The sequence below is a fragment of the Salvia splendens genome, chromosome 19, assembly GCF_004379255.2.
Source record: "Salvia splendens isolate huo1 chromosome 19, SspV2, whole genome shotgun sequence".
Taxonomy (NCBI): Eukaryota; Viridiplantae; Streptophyta; class Magnoliopsida; order Lamiales; family Lamiaceae; genus Salvia; species Salvia splendens.
In genome coordinates this window covers 9,308,788-9,328,653 of record NC_056050.1, presented here as the reverse complement: position 1 = coordinate 9,328,653, position 19,866 = coordinate 9,308,788, and the positions used below count along the sequence as shown (strand labels likewise).

The 19,866-nt window shown below is 38.0% G+C and overlaps 3 protein-coding genes across 3 annotated transcripts; 2 read left to right on the top strand and 1 right to left on the bottom strand.

Moving 5' to 3' along the window:
* Nucleotides 1–7,254, top strand: LOC121779940 (probable CoA ligase CCL5). The gene is made up of 5 exons (XM_042177420.1): nt 1–1,302; nt 6,458–6,603; nt 6,690–6,757; nt 6,848–6,950; nt 7,028–7,254. Exons 1-5 carry the CDS (start codon nt 81–83, stop codon nt 7,139–7,141), a joined length of 1,653 nt encoding a protein of 550 aa, XP_042033354.1. The 5' UTR covers nt 1–80; the 3' UTR covers nt 7,142–7,254.
* A 123-nt stretch (nt 7,255–7,377) lies between these two features.
* Nucleotides 7,378–7,689, bottom strand: LOC121778998 (auxin-responsive protein SAUR66-like). Its single transcript, XM_042176360.1, has one exon. The coding sequence runs from the start codon at nt 7,687–7,689 to the stop codon at nt 7,378–7,380; it is 312 nt and encodes a 103-aa protein (XP_042032294.1).
* A 1,315-nt stretch (nt 7,690–9,004) lies between these two features.
* Nucleotides 9,005–10,297, top strand: LOC121778997. The gene is made up of 4 exons (XM_042176358.1): nt 9,005–9,403; nt 9,514–9,617; nt 9,702–9,876; nt 10,133–10,297. The coding sequence occupies exons 1-4, from the start codon at nt 9,005–9,007 to the stop codon at nt 10,295–10,297; spliced, it is 843 nt and encodes a 280-aa protein (XP_042032292.1).
* The last annotated feature ends 9,569 nt before the right edge of the window (nt 10,298–19,866 follow it).

The window sequence follows — 19,866 nt, the reverse complement described above, 5'->3', positions numbered from 1 at the left end:
AAATGAACACATCCCACTTTACCACTCCCACTATTCTCCACCAACACTTGCTTTGAATCTTCAACTTTAATAATTTAACAATGGCGGATTCATTAAACACTGATCCCCGCAGCGGATTCTGCACATCCAACTCCACCTTCTACAGCAAACGCAAGCCAATACCCCTACCGGCCAACCATTTCCTCGACGTCACCACCTTCATCTCCTCCCGCTCCCACCACGGCGACGTCGCCTTCATCGACGCCGCCACCGGCCGCCGCCTCTCCTTCGCCGATCTATGGCGCGCCGTAGACGCCGTCGCCTCCTCCCTCTCCTCCGACTTCGGTATCCGCAAGGGCCACGTCATCCTCCTCCTCACCCCCAACTCCATCTACTTCCCCATCGTCTGCCTCGCCGTCATGTCCCTCGGCGCCGTCGTCACCACCACCAATCCCCTCAACACCGCCCGCGAAATCGCCAAACAGATCTCCGATTCCAAACCCTCGCTCGCCTTCACCATCCCTCAGCTCCTCCCCAAACTCGCCGATTGCAGTAATCTCCCAATCGTCCTCTTAGGCTCCGGAAATCCGATTTCCGGAGCCAAATTCAAAATTATTTCAACGATTGAGGAGATGATGAGGCGAGAACCGAGTCAGATCCGAGTCAGGGAGCGAGTCGACCAGGACGACACGGCGACGCTGCTCTACTCCTCCGGAACGACCGGCGCGAGCAAAGGCGTGGTTTCCTCTCATAAAAACCTAATCGCGATGGTGCAGACGGTGGTGAATCGGTTCAAATTGGAGGAAGGGAAGGAGATCTTCATCTGCACGGTGCCGATGTTTCACATCTACGGATTAGTAGCGTTCGCTACCGGTCTAATCGCATCCGGATCTACGGTGGTGATCCTCTCCAAATTCGAGATGGATGAGATGCTGATCGCGATCCAGAAATTCTCGGCGACGTATCTCCCGCTGGTGCCGCCAATCCTCGTGGCGCTGGTGAACCACGCCGACGGCGTGAAGCGGAAGTACGATCTGAGCAGCCTCCGCGCGGTGCTCTCTGGCGGCGCGCCGCTGAGTAAGGAGGTGATTGAGGGTTTCGCGGAGAAGTACCCTGGCGTGGGGGTGCTGCAGGGGTACGGACTCACGGAATCGACAGGGATCGGAGCGTCGACGGACTCGGAGGAGGAGAGCCGGAGGTACGGGACGGCGGGGATGCTGTCGCCGAGCATGGAGGCGAGGATTGTGGAGCCGGAGAGTGGGAAGGTGTTGCCGGTTAATTGCACCGGCGAGCTTTGGCTCAGGGGTCCCTCTATTATGAAAGGTATGGTTATCCATATTTTTGTTTATATGTCTATTAATTAAATATTGATAACACGCTTAACAAAAACGACATAATAATCCTATAGTCTATATGTTAGTGGCACATCAACTACTACTTACTATTGGTGTGGTCTGTGGATTTTACCTGTACAACTAGTTGTTTGTTATAAATTAATTCAATTGGACCCATCTCCTTTCATTTTATAGTAGTTGAGACATTTCTTTTCGATACCAATAAACTAAAAGGAAAAAAATAAAATAAAAGAGAAGAAAAAGTAGGAATGCAAAAATGTGATGCTTTTTACTAAAAAAAATGACTCTACTATGAAACCCAAAATTAAAAAAAAAAGTGAATTTACTATTATAGAAAGGAGGGAGTAAGGAAAATGGTTAAAATGAATAAGGTATAGAGGGAAAATATAAATAAAGTAGGAAAGAGGAAGATAGAATGTGAATAATAAATTACTTTTAATTGACAAAAATAGAAAGATAGAATGTGAATAATAAATTAAGGGTAACTTTTAATTGATGAAAATAGAATGATGACACTATTAGCTTATAGGAACATGGGTGCAAGACATAATTTGTAAAATATCAATAGTTTAGGATTAAAAATATTATTTTCGTTAATTTATGATATACTTTTTCGTCCTAGGGAAGATGATCCCTTGCAGGACAACATGAGATTAGACGTCACCACGGTTCGGAACCGCCGGTTCCGGTTCAATAAATTGATGAACCTGAACCGGCCCGGCCAAGGTGCGGCGGTTCCGGTTCGTGAACCGTGGAACCGCCGGTTCAAGTGAACCGTGGAACCGCCTGTGATTGGCCGGTTCCGGGCCGGTTCGGCGGTTCATTTTGATTTTTTTTTCATTATAAATATGTAATTCAAGTAAAAAATGTAAATATATTTGCATAAATAAAATTAGAATAAAGCAATTTTAGAGATACAAATTACAAATACAATTTTATTGATACAAATTACAACTTCAAAATTACAAATTACAACGGTAAAATTGCAAATTACAACTTAAAATTACAAATTACAACTTCAAAATTGCAAATTACAACTTATTACTTAACATTACAAATTACAACTTTAAAATTACAAATTACAACAATTACAAATCGAAAAATTTAAATACAAGTTACTTACCACAATTACAAGTTACTTACAACAATTATAAGTTACAACAATTACAAATCGAAAAATTTAAATATAAGTTACAACAATTACATGTTACAACAATTACAAATTTACAACTTACAAGTGTTGACAAAACAGACTTAGAAGATCATTAAAAGATATTCCTCATTTGATAAGTATCTTATTGGTGAAAAAGTGGGTAATGGGTATCTTTGGGTCAGATGGTACTGGAACACAAATTTATATATGGAATCTGGATGAATGAGGATCAGATTATAGTTTAAAATGAGAAGCTGGGTTCATTGGCGGGAGTTCGTTTCACCACCACGACGAGATGAAGACATGATATTATGGAAATTGGAAGTAGAGAATAGAGAGTAGTGTTTATGTGAATATGATAATGTGAACAAGAACAACGTGAGTAAATTATGAGCGCAAATAACGTAAACAACTTGAGAGAATGATGATGGAGAATAGAAAAATTGAGATTGAGAGAGAAATTCTTATCAACACAAGAATGAGATAAGTAGAAAATGAAGAGGAGGGGGTATTTATAGGGGAAAATTGTGATTAAAAAAAAGAAAAAATTTCAAATTTCAAATTTTAAAATTTTGAAATCCGGCGGAACCGCCAATTTACTCCTTGAACCGCCGGTTTTTGGTCAGAAACCGCCGGTTTCGTCAACGGTTTTCTGACGAAAACCGGCGGTTTCTGACCCGGTTTCTGAAAAGGCTATGTATAGGCCGGTGGTAGCCTGAAAAGGTGTCGGAACCGGCGAACCGGCGGTTCAGAACCGCCGGTTACGGTTCGCAAATTTCTTGAACCTGAACCGGCCCGTCGGAAACGCCGGTTCCGGTCACGGTTCGAACCGCTGCCGACGGTTCCGGTTCCGGTTCGGAACCGCCGGTGACGGTTCCGGGCCGGTTCAGCCGGGCCGGTTCGGTTTGGTGATGTCTACACGAGATATTATGCACTCTTACTTTGAACAGTTTAAGGAGAATGAAAAAAAGTTGTTGGGTGTTTTAAAGTTGAAAAAATGAATAAAGTAATAGAGAGAAAACATTGTTGGATATTTTTAAATAGGAAAGAAGAATAAAGTAATAGAGAAAAAAATTGTTAGCTGTTTAAAAGTAGTAGAGGCGAATAAAGTAAAAGAGTAAAAAAGTACTCCCTCTGTCCCATAAAAATAGGGACATTTGGGACGATACGAGAATTAATGTATAATTGATAAAGTATGAGAGAGGAAGATAATAATAGTTAAAATAGTGTTAGTGTATGTGAGACCTGTTAGTGTATGTGAGACCCACGTTATTGTCAATGTTTAATAGATGGTCCTAGTGATATAAATTGATTTATATGAGGAATGAATTGCGAAAACTTTCAGTAAATAGAAATGGATTTTTTTATAGAACGGATAAAAAAGGAAAGTGTACTTATTTTTATGGAACATAAGGAGTAATTTAATATTTTTAGTTATTCCTAAATAAGTAGTGGTTCATCTTGGTTGAGTCGCAAAAAAAAAAATTATCTTCCATGGGACAGGAAGAAGGGAGTAATTATTGTTAATACGGAGGGAGTAATTTCATGTTTAAATGATAATTACCCATTAATCTACATGAAGGCCTAAATTATTTACTCCACTTAATACAATAGTAGGAGGACCCGGATTATAGTGTGGGAGTCTTAAGGAAATATGGAGTTATAGTAAACGCTAGTATTAAAAATGTCAACTGTGAAATTAAAAACGTAGTCCTATCGTACATATTATACTGTTTCTATATTGACTATCAATTATGGGGCATTTTAACTTGGGTAGTTGAACGAATGTACATTTCTTGAGCTGAATAATTTGGTTAACAACGTTATTTTATTTCTATACAAAGGGAAACACTATGTTGACACATTATGATGCACTAGATATTAAATTGAACAAATGTACTTCATTCGTCCCTTAAAAATAGACCAATTCTATTTAAGGAGCTTTTTTTCTCTCTAATGATGTGAGTCTTATTCTTCGCAAACAATATTCAATCACTTTTTCTTTCTATCTCTCCCTATATTACCAATTATGCATTAAAATTCGTGTCATTTCAAATGTTGTCTATTTTTTTAGGGACGGAAGAAGTATTCAATAACTTTGACTAAACTGCATTGCAACAACCAGTGTTTTAAAAACCGGATTGGTCCGGCCGGTTCGACCGGTCCGACCGCGAACCGGTAGGTAGACCGGTATGGTTTACCTATTTAGACCAGTGTGAGGTTGAGCCACTGAGAACCGTTTGAACCGGCCGGTTGGACCGGTCTGGCCGGAAATCGGAAAAGGTTTACCTATTTAGACCAGTGTGAGGTTGAGCCACCGAGAACCGTTTGAATCAGCCGGTTGGACCGGTCTGGCCGGAAATCGGAAAACGGTTTTTGTTTTTTGTTTTCAAAATTTTAAAATCTTGTTCTTGGAAGGGCTTGAACTCATGACCTCCACTCCAATTAACAAGAGCTTAACCACTCCACCACTAGCCCCACATTGAAAAATAAGAACATTAAACAATGTTATACATAGAATATTAATATTTTTATTTAAACCAACTAATAATTCATTTATTTTATATTTTTTATGTAATTATTTATTATGATAAATATAATTATCATCCTCTAAATTTTATCTATACTTTCCTAGTTACTATATTATTACTATAACGCTTAGTACTATCGTTATATTATACTCCATCGGTCTCATGTTACTTGCACTGTTGCTTTTCGGCTCGTCACAAACTCGTTACACTATCTATAGTTTAAGTTAGAATTAATGCATTCAATTAATATGTTAGTTTAAGTTAAGAGCTCATTTATTAAGTGATGTCTCAGTACACTTAAATTCTAATTTAATTACACTAAAAAATCAATCTCAAATTTACGGCTTAAAAGTATACTTTTGTTTACTAAATATATATTTTTATAGCATATATTTTATTTATGTAGCCTAACAATTGATATTAAAGTATACTTTTGTTTAAACTAACTAATAATTTGTATTCGATTATTCCACCACATACATTTTTTTTGAATTAATATAAATTTGATTTATTTTTATATGTAAAATATTTATTTTTTATTCACACTAACTAACAATTTATATATTTTATTATATTCACTAAATTTTAATGTTTTATATTTGTATATATACTAATTATTTGTAAGATTGAATGTTTTTGTGATACATTATTGATCATATTTTATTATTTATTATATTGGACACTATATTTTACATTATAAATTGAATTGTACATATTTGTAACAGTAAAACGGTTCAACCAGTGATTAAAACTGTCCGACCGGTTGAACCATGAACCAGTAGCTTCACCGGTTCACTTACCGGTCCGGTTTTTAAAACATTGGCAACAACCATCTTTGTTTCTTTTTATCCATCTTATTTTCTGAAATCAGTTTCAATATAGAAATGAAAACACGTGCTAAAATACTTTTCAAAGTAGTGTGAATGAATAATAGAGGTTTGGTGAATATTATCGTCATGTCTTAAGTCTTCATTACTATCCATATGTGGTTATAGATTAGTAGATGGTTCATTTTTTCTTTTACTGGACCATTGTGGTTTAATCTTATAAAAACGGTTTCAATTTGAATTTTATTTTTATTTAGCATGCATGCAACTGCCTTGGCCAAGTATATTGGGAAAAATTGATTCACTACAACAAATTTTTTAATGATGCTGATTTGTTTTTCTAAATATACCACCAACGCTTCAAAAAGCGTCTTCATTGTTGGCGACACAACTAAAATTAGAGGATACAGATGGAAGCACCCTAAAAAGCAAAAGATTCTAAGTTAATTTGTCTTTAGTTTATGGACACTTTCTTTTCCTTCCTAAATTGTTATTATTTTTAAAAACTGTCCAACGCAAGTATTTGTGTCTCGTTTGTGTCCTTAAAAGATACTCCTATATTTTGTAGTGATTGATTGATTCTAATGCTGGTTGGTTGTGATTTTGCGACAGGTTACTTCAGCAACGAAGAGGCGACAGCTTCAACTCTAGATTCACAAGGGTGGTTGAGAACTGGAGATCTTTGCTACATTGATGAAGATGGCTTCATTTTTGTTGTAGATAGATTAAAGGAGCTCATCAAGTACAAGGGCTATCAGGTACTCAATCGAAACATATATAATCGCTTCAAACGCTCAGATCAAGAAAGTCGAAAACTAACTTGTAGTTGCGTGATTTCTTACAGGTTCCTCCTGCAGAATTGGAGGCTTTGCTGCTCACTCATCCAGAAATAGATGATGCTGCTGTGATACCGTAAGTGTTATTGATTTCGACATTTTTATGTACATCGTTAGTGATTTTGTCTGAACAAGATAGATTGTTTCGATGATTGGTCCACAATAGGTTCCCGGATAAGGATGCCGGACAGATTCCAATGGCGTATGTGGTGAGGAAAAAGGGAAGCGCGGTGACAGAGAGCCAAGTGATGGATTTCATTACTCAACAGGTAATTCAAAGTGCATACACAAATCATTATATCAAAATGTTTTAGATCTGTCTGTATTAAGTTTTAATCTACACTAGGTGGCTCCATATAAGAGAATTCGAAGAGTGGCGTTCGTGGCTTCTGTCCCGAAAAATCCCTCGGGTAAGATACTCAGAAAGGATCTAATCAAGCTTGCTGTCTCTAAAATATAACGTATCAATTGGATTTCGAAGTTTTTATATAGCTTGGTTTGCAGCATCAATAATGTAATGTTTCACACTATATTACATAATTCAATAGTTTGTAACTGCGTGTTTCCCTTGCATCTAATTGTCTTCTTCTCCTCATAAAAAAATAAAAATCAACTAAAACATTACTTACATAGTTACTCTGCATTCTCTATTTCTCATTTCAATGTGGACAAAATCAAGAAAAAATGAAACCTCAACTATAAAAAACTGTAGTTTGCTTGGAACCTCGAAATGGAGAGGACTGCCTTATCTACATTGTAGTTGGTATTTTTCCCGAGCATAGAAAGAATGAAGGTGACGAATTCCTTATCACAAGGAATCTGCAACAGGCCATGAACGGTGAGGCCGTACTCCTCTTCCGCCATCTCCAGCAATACTCTAAAAATGGGGTGGTTTAGATAACGCAACGGCACAAGAGATGGAGTGTTGTCTTTTGAGTAGACCACGAAATGGCCTCTTCGTATCCACTTTCCCACGATCTTGCTTAGCTTCTTGGAGCTCCCCTTCATCTTCATTTGGTTGTTTTAGCATCAAATACATTATGTTTCTTCTCAAGGCTGGATTTGAACTAGTATGTTAGGGTGGTTGGGAAAGGCAAAAAGAAAAGAGGTGAGGAGATAAAAGTAGAGATTGGTAGTGTGTGGAGGTAATCAAGTATCTTGTGAGTAAAAATGGCAAAGAATAGATTGATATTTGAGGAAATGTGGGCTTAGTGTTGTATTGCTGGAGACAAGTAGAAATATCTAGGGTTGGAACGGTAAAGTATACCGCGCCGAAATGGTCATACCGCATACCGTACCGTACCTTGCGGTATGACAAAAAACAATACCTTTACCGTACCGCTTTTGTCGGCATACCGCAATTGCGGTATACTGAAAAGTCGGTATACCAAAATTTAGATATCGTTACCGTACCGCTTTTGTCGGTATACCGTACCGTGATTTCGGTATACCGCGATTTCCGGTATATACCGCAATTGCGGTATAACGCGGTATACCGCGGTATATACAAAATGCATACCTTTACCGTACCTAAAACTGTCGGTACGGTATGATACCGTACCGAAAAGTACGGTATACCGAAAATTCGGTATTTTTTGTATTTTTTCGGTACGGTAAGTGCTGTATTTCGGTATTTCGGTATATTTTGCCTGCCCTAGAAACATCCCAAACCGGGCTGGAGTATATATGGAATAAAAGCATGGGCCACTCGTGGGTTTGGTATGCATTAAGAGGCCGCCTTTTTTTAGTATATACTCCCTCCGTCCCACATTTAGAGTAACAATTAGTTATGGCACGGGTTTTAAGAAATTGGTGGAGTGTGTATTTAATGAAGTGAGAAGGTAGAGTGTGTAATAAATGAAGTGAGTAGGTGGAAAGTGAGATAGGTTGACTTTTTTTAGTTTAAAATTGTTTCTTCTTTCACTTTATTTAATTTTGGTTGTTTAAATAAGTTAGACTTATTATTTTTAATTTTACACCTTGGTTACTCTATTTCCTTTACATAAAATTAAGATAGGACAAAATTAAATTTTAAACTAAAATTTGAACAAGGAGCAATCCCCTAATTTTCAGCCATCACATCAACACAAATTTGAAGAGGGAATTCATTCCATTTTCATTTACTCAAACCTCCAAATTAAGGAGGGAAAAATAATTTACAATCCCATGGAGGGAAAAATCCAAAATCAAAATAAAGGTAATCTACCTCTATAAATACATTCACTCCACATTTACACCAACAATTGCCAATTCCACCTACCTACACACCAACCAAAAGGTATTTATATGTAAATTCCCCTCAGAGCAATTTCATCATAGGGGAATGGAAATGGATCAAGATATGGAGCAGCAGATGGAGCAGGAGAATATTCAGGATGCAGAACTGGAGCTAGGGCCGAGACAAGGCCTGAAGTTGAGCAGCCAAATGAAGAACCATATTGTACAGTTCCTACAACAGCAATGCCAAGCTGGAGCACTGCCACATGGTTCATTTCAAGAGGCAGCCAATAGATTCAAAGTGCACAGAATTACAGTGAGCCGATTATGGGGGATAGCCAAGCAGCAAATGTCAGATGGGCAGCCTGTTATCATGAGGGGCAGAGCATCAGGATATAAAAAGAAAACAGGTAAAGTGATGAAAAGTTCAAACAATTGTCTTTTCTTGAGAGATCTTGCTATAGAAAGCTTGCATGTAAAATGGGTGTTAGCAAGACAACAGTTGGTAGATGGGCAAAGAGTCACCTGATAAGGCCACATACAAATGCCATAAAACCAGCACTCACTGAAGCAAACAAAATCAGTAGAATGAGATGGTGTCTTACTCATATTCAGCCAGCTTTGGATGAAGGAAAGCTTCTTTATCATGCTATGCACAATACAGTTCATATTGATGAGAAATGGTTTTACATGACAAAAGCTTCAGACAGATACTACCTGTAGCCGGATGAGGATGAGCCTTACAGGTCTTGCAAGTCAAAAAGATTTATCACAAAGGTGATGTTCATGTGTGCTGTAAGTAGGCCACAGTTTGGCACAGATGGTCAGACCATCTTTGATGGTAAAATAGGCATATTCCCATTCACAGAACAAGTTCCAGCCAAAAGGAAGTCCAAGAATAGGCCAAGAGGGACATTAGAGACTAAATCTATACCATCAGTTAACAAGGAAACAATGAGAGAATGTCTCTTGAATCAGGTATGGATATTTTTATCCCCTCACCTGCCTATCAGACATTGATAATGTCATCATTTAGCATTTTTTACATTGATTCATTCATCAAAGGCTGCAATTTTGCAAATCAGATCCAACAAACAAATAAAAGGCTGCATTTTTGCAAATCAGAGCCTCCAAACCTTCAAAAGGGTGGCTAGGTTCACAAAAACACAACCTATCAGACATTGATATTGTCATCATTTAGGATTTTTTACATTGATTCATTCATAATGCACAGATTATTCCAACAATCAAGGCAAAGTGTCCAGCCAATGCTTGTAAATCTATAGACTACATTTTGTATGTATTCAAAGGCTGTAATTTTGCAAATCAGAGCCTCCAAACTATCAAAGGGGTGGCTAGGTTCACAAAAAAACAACAAATACAGAGACATCATAGCTGAGCATGCATAACTCTCAGAAAAATATCATCACAGAGGAGCAACATTGCAAATTAAACCCAACAAACCAAACAAAGGCTGTAATTTTGCAAATCAGAGCCTCCAAACCATCAAAGGGGTGGCTAGGTTCACAAAAACACAACCAATACAGAGACATCATAGTTGAGCATGCATAACTCTCAGAAAAATATCATCACAGAGGAGCAATATTGCAAATCAGACCCAACAAACCAAACAAAGGCTGCAATTTTGCAAATCAGAGCCTCCAAACCATCAAAGGAGTGGCTAAGTTCACAAAAACCAACCAATCCAGTCAATAAACAGATAATCAGATGTTATTCATCACAAAAACTTCATCATATGACATCAAACAAGATCAATTCATGCCAAAACAGCCTCCAAACCAAGCAAAGGGGTGGCTCAGAATTGAGAAAATACCCACAGTGTAGATGAGATCTTTCATGCTAGGCAACAAAATAAGCAGCATAGCTTTCTCATTCTCGGTGTACTCCACCTTTGATGAAGAAGCTGGTTGAGGTCCAGATTCGTCACAGGGGAGGGACGGTTCAGACCCGTCAAAGCCCTCAGCCGGCGGTTGGCGTTCAGACCAGTCAAAGCCCTCAGATGGTGGCTGGATTTCAGATCCGTCGAAGAAACAAGCCGGTGGGGGAAGCTCAGATTCATGGACGACCTCAGACCCATCAACGCCCGCAAACCATCTCCGATGTCCAGATCGATGGTAACAATCGACCACAACGTCGATTTCCCACCGTTCAATCACTTCCGGTGGTGTATCAGGGACTATTAGGGTTTCGAGAGGTGCATCGAAAGATAGCACGGATTCACACTCCGACAATGGATCCCAACCTTCCGCCATGAGAAACGAATAGAGAGAGACGGGAATGGTGGAGTGATAATAGTAGGAGCCGATTAGAGGTCCAACAATTTAGATCGGCGATTGGAGTAGGAGGCGATTAGGGTTCGGGAATGGGGGAGACGGGAAATGGTGGAGAGCGAGAGATAGATGAAAGTCAAATGAGGGGGGTTGGGGGTGGGGTGGGGGGGTTATGTTTTTTGTTTTTTATTTTGGGTTTATTTTTGTGTTTATGTAACATCCCAAATTTTTGTGACTCTTCTTATATGTTATTCGAATTTTGGATTCTTGGAATTATGAAACTTTCGTTTCTATGTGATTAAGTGTTTTGCGTGAAATAAATTTTCGTGGTTAATGTGGAATGATGAGCTTGATGTTTTATATTTTCCAATGTGGGGAAATAATTAATAGGATCATGCATTTATTTTTTTCAAGCCAATTCATTGGAATTTTCGGCCCTTCCTAATTATTAAAATAGTATTTCATTTCTTGGATTTAATTAATTGTCTTGGGATACTTATCCAAATTAAATCCAAACCAAATGACCCTAAATGGTACTACATGGAATTCGAACTCCATTTTTATTTTCCTTGGGAGTTTTCAAAAATCTCCTATAGGAGAAATAATTATTTTCATTTGATTTAATTGGTGCTTTATTGACTCTCTTCCTTTGAATTTAATCCAATTAAATCATGTTATAATTTATTTCTTCACCCAAAATAAATAGAGAGTTTGGACATTCCTTGGTTAGCAATTTTCGGCCCCTCCACTAAATTTTGGAGGATATTTTATTTGTTTCCTAATTTGTGGAATCCCTTTTTATTCAAATAAATTCCTATGTCTAATTAATTGGGGATGTGAATATTTTTTTCTCCTACTTTTCTCCCATATCACACGCCCCCTATGCAATATTTTCCTTGTGGGAATTTAATTAATTGTTGCCTATTTTATGGGAGCCTTTTTCCTATAAATAAATTGCCTAATTTAAATCCTATTCTTTTAATTGGGGATTTAAATAATTTCCTTGTGCAAATTCCTTATGGAAATTTTCGGCCCCCACCATTATTTTCATACTTGGAGATTTAATTTATTTTGTTCCCTTGTTTATGAAATATTCACTTTTATTTCCTGAGTTGTGAATATATTCTCTCCAAGTAAATACCAAATAAATTCCTTGCTATTCCTACATGGAATTTTCGAAAATTTCCTCCCCTTCCCACATGCTTATTTTATTCTTTTAATTGTGAGATTTATTTAATTGTATTTTTCCCCACAATTAATTAATTAATTGATTTTAAACCTAACCCTAATCCTATAAAAACACCTAAACTAAACCCTAGCCCCCATTCTCCCTCAATTTTCGTGCGTCCCTCCTCCCTCTCCACATTCTCTCCAAAAAAACTTCTTCCACCATTGTTTCTTGCATCCATTGAAGTTTATTTTCAATAATCTCCGACGAATCACCTCGTTTCTTGGTTCTACCGATTCGTTTTGTCAAAGAAGGTATATTGGCTTCACTTTTCCTCATTCTTTTCATTTGAACCATGTTCTTGAATCCTACATGCATGTAGTGGGTGTAGGAATCGTAGATCGCAAGTTTAATCGGGGAGGGAAAGTGAGTTTGCTTGAAAACCTTGATAAATATGCGTTTCAATTGAATTGTGTAAAGTTTGATTGGAATCTTTGGTGAATGATGTAAGTTTATGTGCAAACATGATTAAGAGAGTCTTATCAAGCATGATTGTGTGTTATAAGCATGAGAATTGGTGTTTGGATGATTGAGAAGGAAACCCTAATTTAGAAATTGTGTATCTGTTATCTGTGATGTTCGACCAGTAGCTTCTGATGAGTAATTGACCTATCAAACGGCCGAATTTTGATATGAAAATTTTACTGAGTAAACTTCAAGGTGTTACCCTGTGTCTCGTGTGAATTTCAGCCCTTTTTATCGAAAAATGAATTTTTAATAAATATTTGAAGTTGACTGCGCAAATCTGCCAGAAACTCGTGTTCTCGCCAAGAATGTTTCGTTTTCTGTTTGACTGACCAAATGACCTCCTATTGATGTGATTCTTGAACTAGATGCACATTTGAAGTGTCTTCTGAGTCGTGTTAAATTTTCAGCCTTTTTGGGCATTGGATGAATTTATGGTAAATTTGTCAAATGAACTGCGCAGTGCTGTCAGAAATTGTATGTTCCGACCAGAGAGTTTAATATGTGATATGACTGACTAAATGACGTGATTTCGGTGTGAAAATTTTCATGGATGAACTTGAATGTGCCCTCTGTATTGTGACCAAAATTTAGCTTCATATGAGGTCGGGTGAATTTATAATGATTTTTACAAAACGGTCGCGCAGTTCTGCCAGTTTTCTGCCTTGTTAAAATGACACCTAGTTTCAAGTTTCAAAGTATTATATGATGCATGTATGTCCAAGGAACGTGTTTAAATGTTGAAATCACTTGTGATAAGTTGGAATGTGTTACGTGTGTCTTTACACCCTTTTGACGTATGTTGGGTTGGGGAATTTGAGAAAAACGATGAGAGAGAAAATGATAGGACATGCATAGTAAAATGTTGTTGTGGAAGGCTGACTTGTGTTGTCATTGACAAGGGTGTTGTGTACTCGTGAACTCGAGGATCGAGAGTTGCTATAAGTTGGGTTGTGAATTTGCTAAGCGATCGAGGTGGGCTTTCTTTTCAAACCTCTTTATTTTTCCGAAAATATGATGTGGTGTTATAAGGGTGGTTTAAAGTGTTATGTCATGCCGTGATTGTTTTGATGTTGAGATTTTTGCCTGATGCCTAGTTCGTTTGAGCTTGCTCCGTTAGGCTATAGGGCTATGTTGAGATTGTGCTTGATGCCTAGTTTGTGAGTTCGCTCTATTAGGCTATAGGGCTATGATAAACGAATTCGGGTCTGAGTAGGGCCGCAAACCCTATCAGGCTGTGTACACAGAGGGGATCGTGAGCCGTCCTTGCTAGTCGGCCGGTCTCGTGGGCGAATAGTGTGGCCACACTTTCGTCGCACTATGGTAAGAGGATGTGATTGATTGATTGATGTGGAAAATGAGGAGATAAATTGTCTAGCCAGACTTGGATTTTTTGTGTTCTCGTGATATTTCTTACTATATAAAACTCGAGATCACTGGTATGGATGACATAACTTATTAAAATGTTTTCGGCATGAGCCCATTGAGTACAACAAGTACTCAGCCCTGCATATTCTTTTTCTTATGTGCAGGTTGAGCGGGATGTTGCGGTGGATGTTGAGCTGGCTAAAGACCCTAGGATACGTTGTGTCGTCATACATAGGCGTGATCCTTGACTCTCCCTGAACCTTATTTATCCGCTGCTATGTTTTAAATTATGTCTTAAGACCTTAATCTTTTCGTGTTATGTTTGAACATGTATGGCGGTGTTAGGTTTAAACGAGTGTTTACGTTGTCTTTCTGAAAATGGTGTTTTCCGAGATTTAAGTTAAATGTTCATTTTACCTTAGTTTTTTTATATATATAGTTGTATTTCTTAAGTCAATTTTTTCCGGTGCCCTTTATAAAAGTATGTTTCTTTACGTCTTTTAAAAAAAAAGACCTTAAACTTCTTTAAACTAAGTTGTTTTTCTTCTTTAAGTCTTAAGTTGTTCTTTTAAACTGTTGTCCATGCATGTCGGTCACGATCGCCGCGTTTGTGATACCCCTGGTATGGGCGATCGTGACAGAGTGGTATCAGATCTTTGTTCTTTTGCTCTGGACCGAGAGTCTTCTTTTACTTTGAGTCTAAGTTAGTGAACCCTTATTGACTAGAAGTGTCACGAAGGCTCAACATCCAAAGCATCATGCTCAACCAAGGAAAGTGAGGTATGTTTTAAGTTGTTGATGAAATGTGTGAACGATGTATAAAATTCACGATATGATGAGGATGTTTTGGGCAAAAGATTGCATGAGCATGTAATTACGTGATGATGTGATGTTATTTTCATGTTGAAATTCGAGAATAAATGATATGATGACATACATATGTTGAATGTGAGCATGATGATTTAAACGCGTGTATTATGGGTGAAAACAATATTGTGATAGTGTAGAAGTGTGATGTTATTTATGTTATGAGGTGCGAAGTATGATGCGTTATTCTATGGAGTGTTTTATACGGATGATGAAAGTTGATGTGAAAGTACGTTTTAGTTTGAGTCAAAACTTTTATTTTTAAAAGTGAGATGTGGAAAATTTTTAGGAAAGTGTGAAGGTGTAAAGAAAATTATTTCAAAAGTTTCGAATATAATGTGAAGTTCGAAAGTGTTTTGCTATGGGATATGAAAATGTGGTGTGTTTATCTTGAGGTATGAATTACGTAAATTGAAGTAGATGATGATCTATGAGATGATGAATTGTGTTGTGAACTTAGAGTGCCTAAAATATAAGCCTAGTTGACCGCGTGAATCGTAGTTCTAAGTTGAAAACTTAACAATTGCTTTTCCGAGCAATGAAACGTATGAGAATATGAGAGTTTAGGCAAACGCTTAAGTCAAGGTGCGAGACAAGAAGAACCGATGCTAAGAGATATTTTCATGCAACGACGAGCGATCATACTCGCGATTTAAGATTACTTATGGCGCGGACAAGTTAGCTAGGCTCTACGTGAATGAGATTGTGCGTTTACATGGAGTGCCAAAGACTATTGTGTCCGACCGCGATACGAAGTTCACATCGAAATTTTGGATGAGTTTGCAGCGCGAATTGGGCACGCAACTGAATTTCAGCACCGCTTATCACCCGCAATCGGACGGACAGTCAGAGAAGACGATTCAAACGTTTGAGGATATGCTGCGAGCCGTTGTTCTAGATCGAGGGGAAGGTTGGAAAACTGTTCTACCGTTGGTTGAATTCGCCTACAACAATAGCTACCAAGCGACGATCGATATGGCTCCGTATGAAGCCTTGTATGGAAGGAAGTGTCAATCCCCACTTTTTTTGGGATGAAGTTGGCGAGAGGAAGATGTTAGGCCCCGATGCGATAAAGGAGATGACCGAAATTGTGCATCAAATCCGTGCAAGGATCAAGGAAGCTCAAGATAGACAGAAGTCCTATGCCGACGTGCGTCCAACGGAAATCAAATTCGACGTCGGTGACAAAGTGTTCTTGAAAGCGTCCCCGACAAGAGGAGTTGTGAGGTTTGGAGTGAAAGGCAAGCTGAAACCGCGTTTCGTAGGACCGTACGAGATTATCGATGAAGTAGGCCCTGTAGCGTATCGTTTGGCGTTACCTCCCAGCTTTGGGAACGTGCACACCGTGTTCCATGTGTCGCAGTTGTGCAAATACGTGTTCGACCCCAAACATGTAATTCATCAAGAGGAAGTGGTCTTAACCCCGACATGAGGTACGAGGAAAGGCCCGAGGCAATTCTAGATCGGAAGGTACAAGAGTTACGAAATAAATCGATAGCGTCCGTGAAGGTGTTGTGGAAGCACCATGGTCCCGAGGAAGCCACGTGGGAGTTAGAAGATAAAATGAAAGAAAAGTTTCCCGAGTTATTTTTGTGAGACGATCAAATTTCGGGACGAAATTTCTGTTAAGAGGGGAAGGATGTAACATCCCAAATTTTTGTGACTCTTCTTATATGTTATTCGAATTTTGGATTATTCGAATTATGAAACTTTCGTTTCTATGTGATTAAGTGTTTTGCGTGAAATAAATTTTCGTGGTTAATGTGGAATGATGAGCTTGATGTTTTATATTTTCCAATGTGGGGAAATAATTAATAGGATCATGCATTTATTTTTTTCAAGCCAATTCATTGGAATTTTCGGCCCTTCCTAATTATTGAAATAGTATTTCATTTCTTGGATTTAATTAATTGTCTTGGGATACTTATCCAAATTAAATCCAAACCAAATGACCCTAAATGGTACTACATGGAATTCGAACTCCATTTTTATTTTCCTTGGGAGTTTTCGAAAATCTCCTATAGGAGAAATAATTATTTTCATTTGATTTAATTGGTGATTTATTGACTCTCTTCATTTGAATTTAATCCAATTAAATCATGTTATAATTTATTTCTTCACCTAAAATAAATAGAGAGTTGGGACATTCCTTGGTTAGCAATTTTCGGCCCCTCCACTAAATTTTGGAGGATATTTTATTTGTTTCCTAATTTGTGGAATCCCTTTTTATTCAAATAAATTCCTATGTCTAATTAATTGGGGATGTGAATATTTTTTTCTCCTACTTTTCTCCCATATCACACGCCCCCTATGCAATATTTTCCTTGTGGGAATTTAATTAATTGTTGCCTATTTTATGGGAGCCTTTTTCCTATAAATAAATTGCCTAATTTAAATCCTATTCTTTTAATTGGGGATTTAAATAATTTCCTTGTGCAAATTCCTTATGGAAATTTTCGGCCCCCACCATTATTTTCATACTTGGAGATTTAATTTATTTTGTTCCCTTGTTTATGAAATATTCACTTTTATTTCCTAAGTTGTGAATATATTCTCTCCAAGTAAATACCAAATAAATTCTTTGCTATTCCTACATGGAATTTTCGAAAATTTCCTCCCCTTCCCACATGCTTATTTTATTCTTTTAATTGTGGGATTTATTTAATTGTATTTTTCCCCACAATTAATTAATTAATTGATTTTAAACCTAACCCTAATCCTATAAAAACACCTAAACTAAACCCTAGCCCCCATTCTCCCTCAATTTTCGTGCCTCCCTCCTCCCTCTCCACATTCTCTCCAAAAAAACTTCTTCCACCATTGTTTCTTGCATCCATTGAAGTTTATTTTCAATAATCTCCGACGAATCACCTCGTTTCTTGGTTCTACCGATTCGTTTTGTCAAAGAAGGTATATTGGCTTCACTTTTCCTCATTCTTTTCATTTGAACCATGTTCTTGAATCCTACATGCATGTAGTGGGTGTAGGAATCGTAGATCGCAAGTTTAATCGGGGAGGGAAAGTGAGTTTGCTTGAAAACCTTGATAAATATGCGTTTCAATTGAATTGTGTAAAGTTTGATTGGAATCTTTGGTGAATGATGTAAGTTTATGTGCAAACATGATTAAGAGAGTCTTATCAAGCATGATTGTGTGTTATAAGCATGAGAATTGGTGTTTGGATGATTGAGAAGGAAACCCTAATTTAGAAATTGTGTATCTGTTATCTGTGATGTTCGACCAGTAGCTTCTGATGAGTAATTGACCTATCAAACGGCCGAATTTTGATATGAAAATTTTACTGAGTAAACTTCAAGGTGTTACCCTGTGTCTCGTGTGAATTTCAGCCCTTTTTATCGAAAAATGAATTTTTAATAAATATTTGAAGTTGACTGCGCAAATCTGCCAGAAACTCGTGTTCTCGCCAAGAATGTTTCGTTTTCTGTTTGACTGACCAAATGACCTCCTATTGATGTGATTCTTGAACTAGATGCACATTTGAAGTGTCTTCTGAGTCGTGTTAAATTTTCAGCCTTTTTGGGCATTGGATGAATTTATGGTAAATTTGTCAAATGAACTGCGCAGTGCTGTCAGAAATTGTATGTTCCGACCAGAGAGTTTAATATGTGATATGACTGACTAAATGACGTGATTTCGGTGTGAAAATTTTCATGGATGAACTTGAATGTGCCCTCTGTATTGTGACCAAAATTTAGCTTCATATGAGGTCGGGTGAATTTATAATGATTTTTACAAAACGGTCGCGCAGTTCTGCCAGTTTTCTGCCTTGTTAAAATGACACCTAGTTTCAAGTTTCAAAGTATTATATGATGCATGTATGTCCAAGGAACGTGTTTTAAATGTTGAAATCACTTGTGATAAGTTGGAATGTGTTACGTGTGTCTTTACACCCTTTTGACGTATGTTGGGTTGGGGAATTTGAGAAAAACGATGAGAGAGAAAATGATAGGACATGCATAGTAAAATGTTGTTGTGGAAGGCTGACTTGTGTTGTCATTGACAAGGGTGTTGTGTACTCGTGAACTCGAGGATCGAGAGTTGCTATAAGTTGGGTTGTGAATTTGCTAAGCGATCGAGGTGGGCTTTCTTTTCAAACCTCTTTATTTTTCCGAAAATATGATGTGGTGTTATAAGGGTGGTTTAAAGTGTTATGTCATGCCGTGATTGTTTTGATGTTGAGATTTTTGCCTGATGCCTAGTTCGTTTGAGGTTGCTCCGTTAGGCTATAGGGCTATGTTGAGATTGTGCTTGATGCATAGTTTGTGAGTTCGCTCCATTAGGCTATAGGGCTATGATAAACGAATTCGGGTCTGAGTAGGGCCGCAAACCCTATCAGGCTGTGTACACAGAGGGGATCGTGAGCCGTCCTTGCTAGTCGGGCGGTCTCGTGGGCGAATAGTGTGGCCACACTTTCGTCGCACTATGGTAAGAGGATGTGATTGATTGATTGATGTGGAAAATGAGGAGATAAATTGTCTGGCCAGACTTGGATTTTTTGTGTTCTCGTGATATTTCTTACTATATAAAACTCGAGATCACTGGTATGGATGACATAACTTATTAAAATGTTTTCGGCATGAGCCCATTGAGTACAACAAGTACTCAGCCCTGCATATTCTTTTTCTTATGTGCAGGTTGAGCGGGATGTTGCGGTGGATGTTGAGCTGGCTAAAGACCCTAGGATACGTTGTGTCGTCATACATAGGCGTGATCCTTGACTCTCCCTGAA

What these genes read in the sequence shown, in the direction of transcription:
- LOC121779940 (XM_042177420.1), top strand. Translation starts at nt 81, where the DNA reads ATGGCGGATTCATTAAACACTGATCCCCGCAGCGGATTCTGCACATCC. An exon ending in TCAAGTACAAGGGCTATCAG is followed by an intron (nt 6,604 to 6,689) that starts GTACTCAATCGA and finishes GATTTCTTACAG; the next exon opens with GTTCCTCCTGCAGAATTGGA. An exon ending in GATGATGCTGCTGTGATACC is followed by an intron (nt 6,758 to 6,847) that starts GTAAGTGTTATT and finishes GGTCCACAATAG; the next exon opens with GTTCCCGGATAAGGATGCCG.
- LOC121778997 (XM_042176358.1), top strand. Translation starts at nt 9,005, where the DNA reads ATGGAAATGGATCAAGATATGGAGCAGCAGATGGAGCAGGAGAATATT. An exon ending in TGTTAGCAAGACAACAGTTG is followed by an intron (nt 9,404 to 9,513) that starts GTAGATGGGCAA and finishes ACTCATATTCAG; the next exon opens with CCAGCTTTGGATGAAGGAAA. An exon ending in GCTTCAGACAGATACTACCT is followed by an intron (nt 9,618 to 9,701) that starts GTAGCCGGATGA and finishes TGCTGTAAGTAG; the next exon opens with GCCACAGTTTGGCACAGATG.
- LOC121778998 (XM_042176360.1), bottom strand. Translation starts at nt 7,689, where the DNA reads ATGAAGGGGAGCTCCAAGAAGCTAAGCAAGATCGTGGGAAAGTGGATA.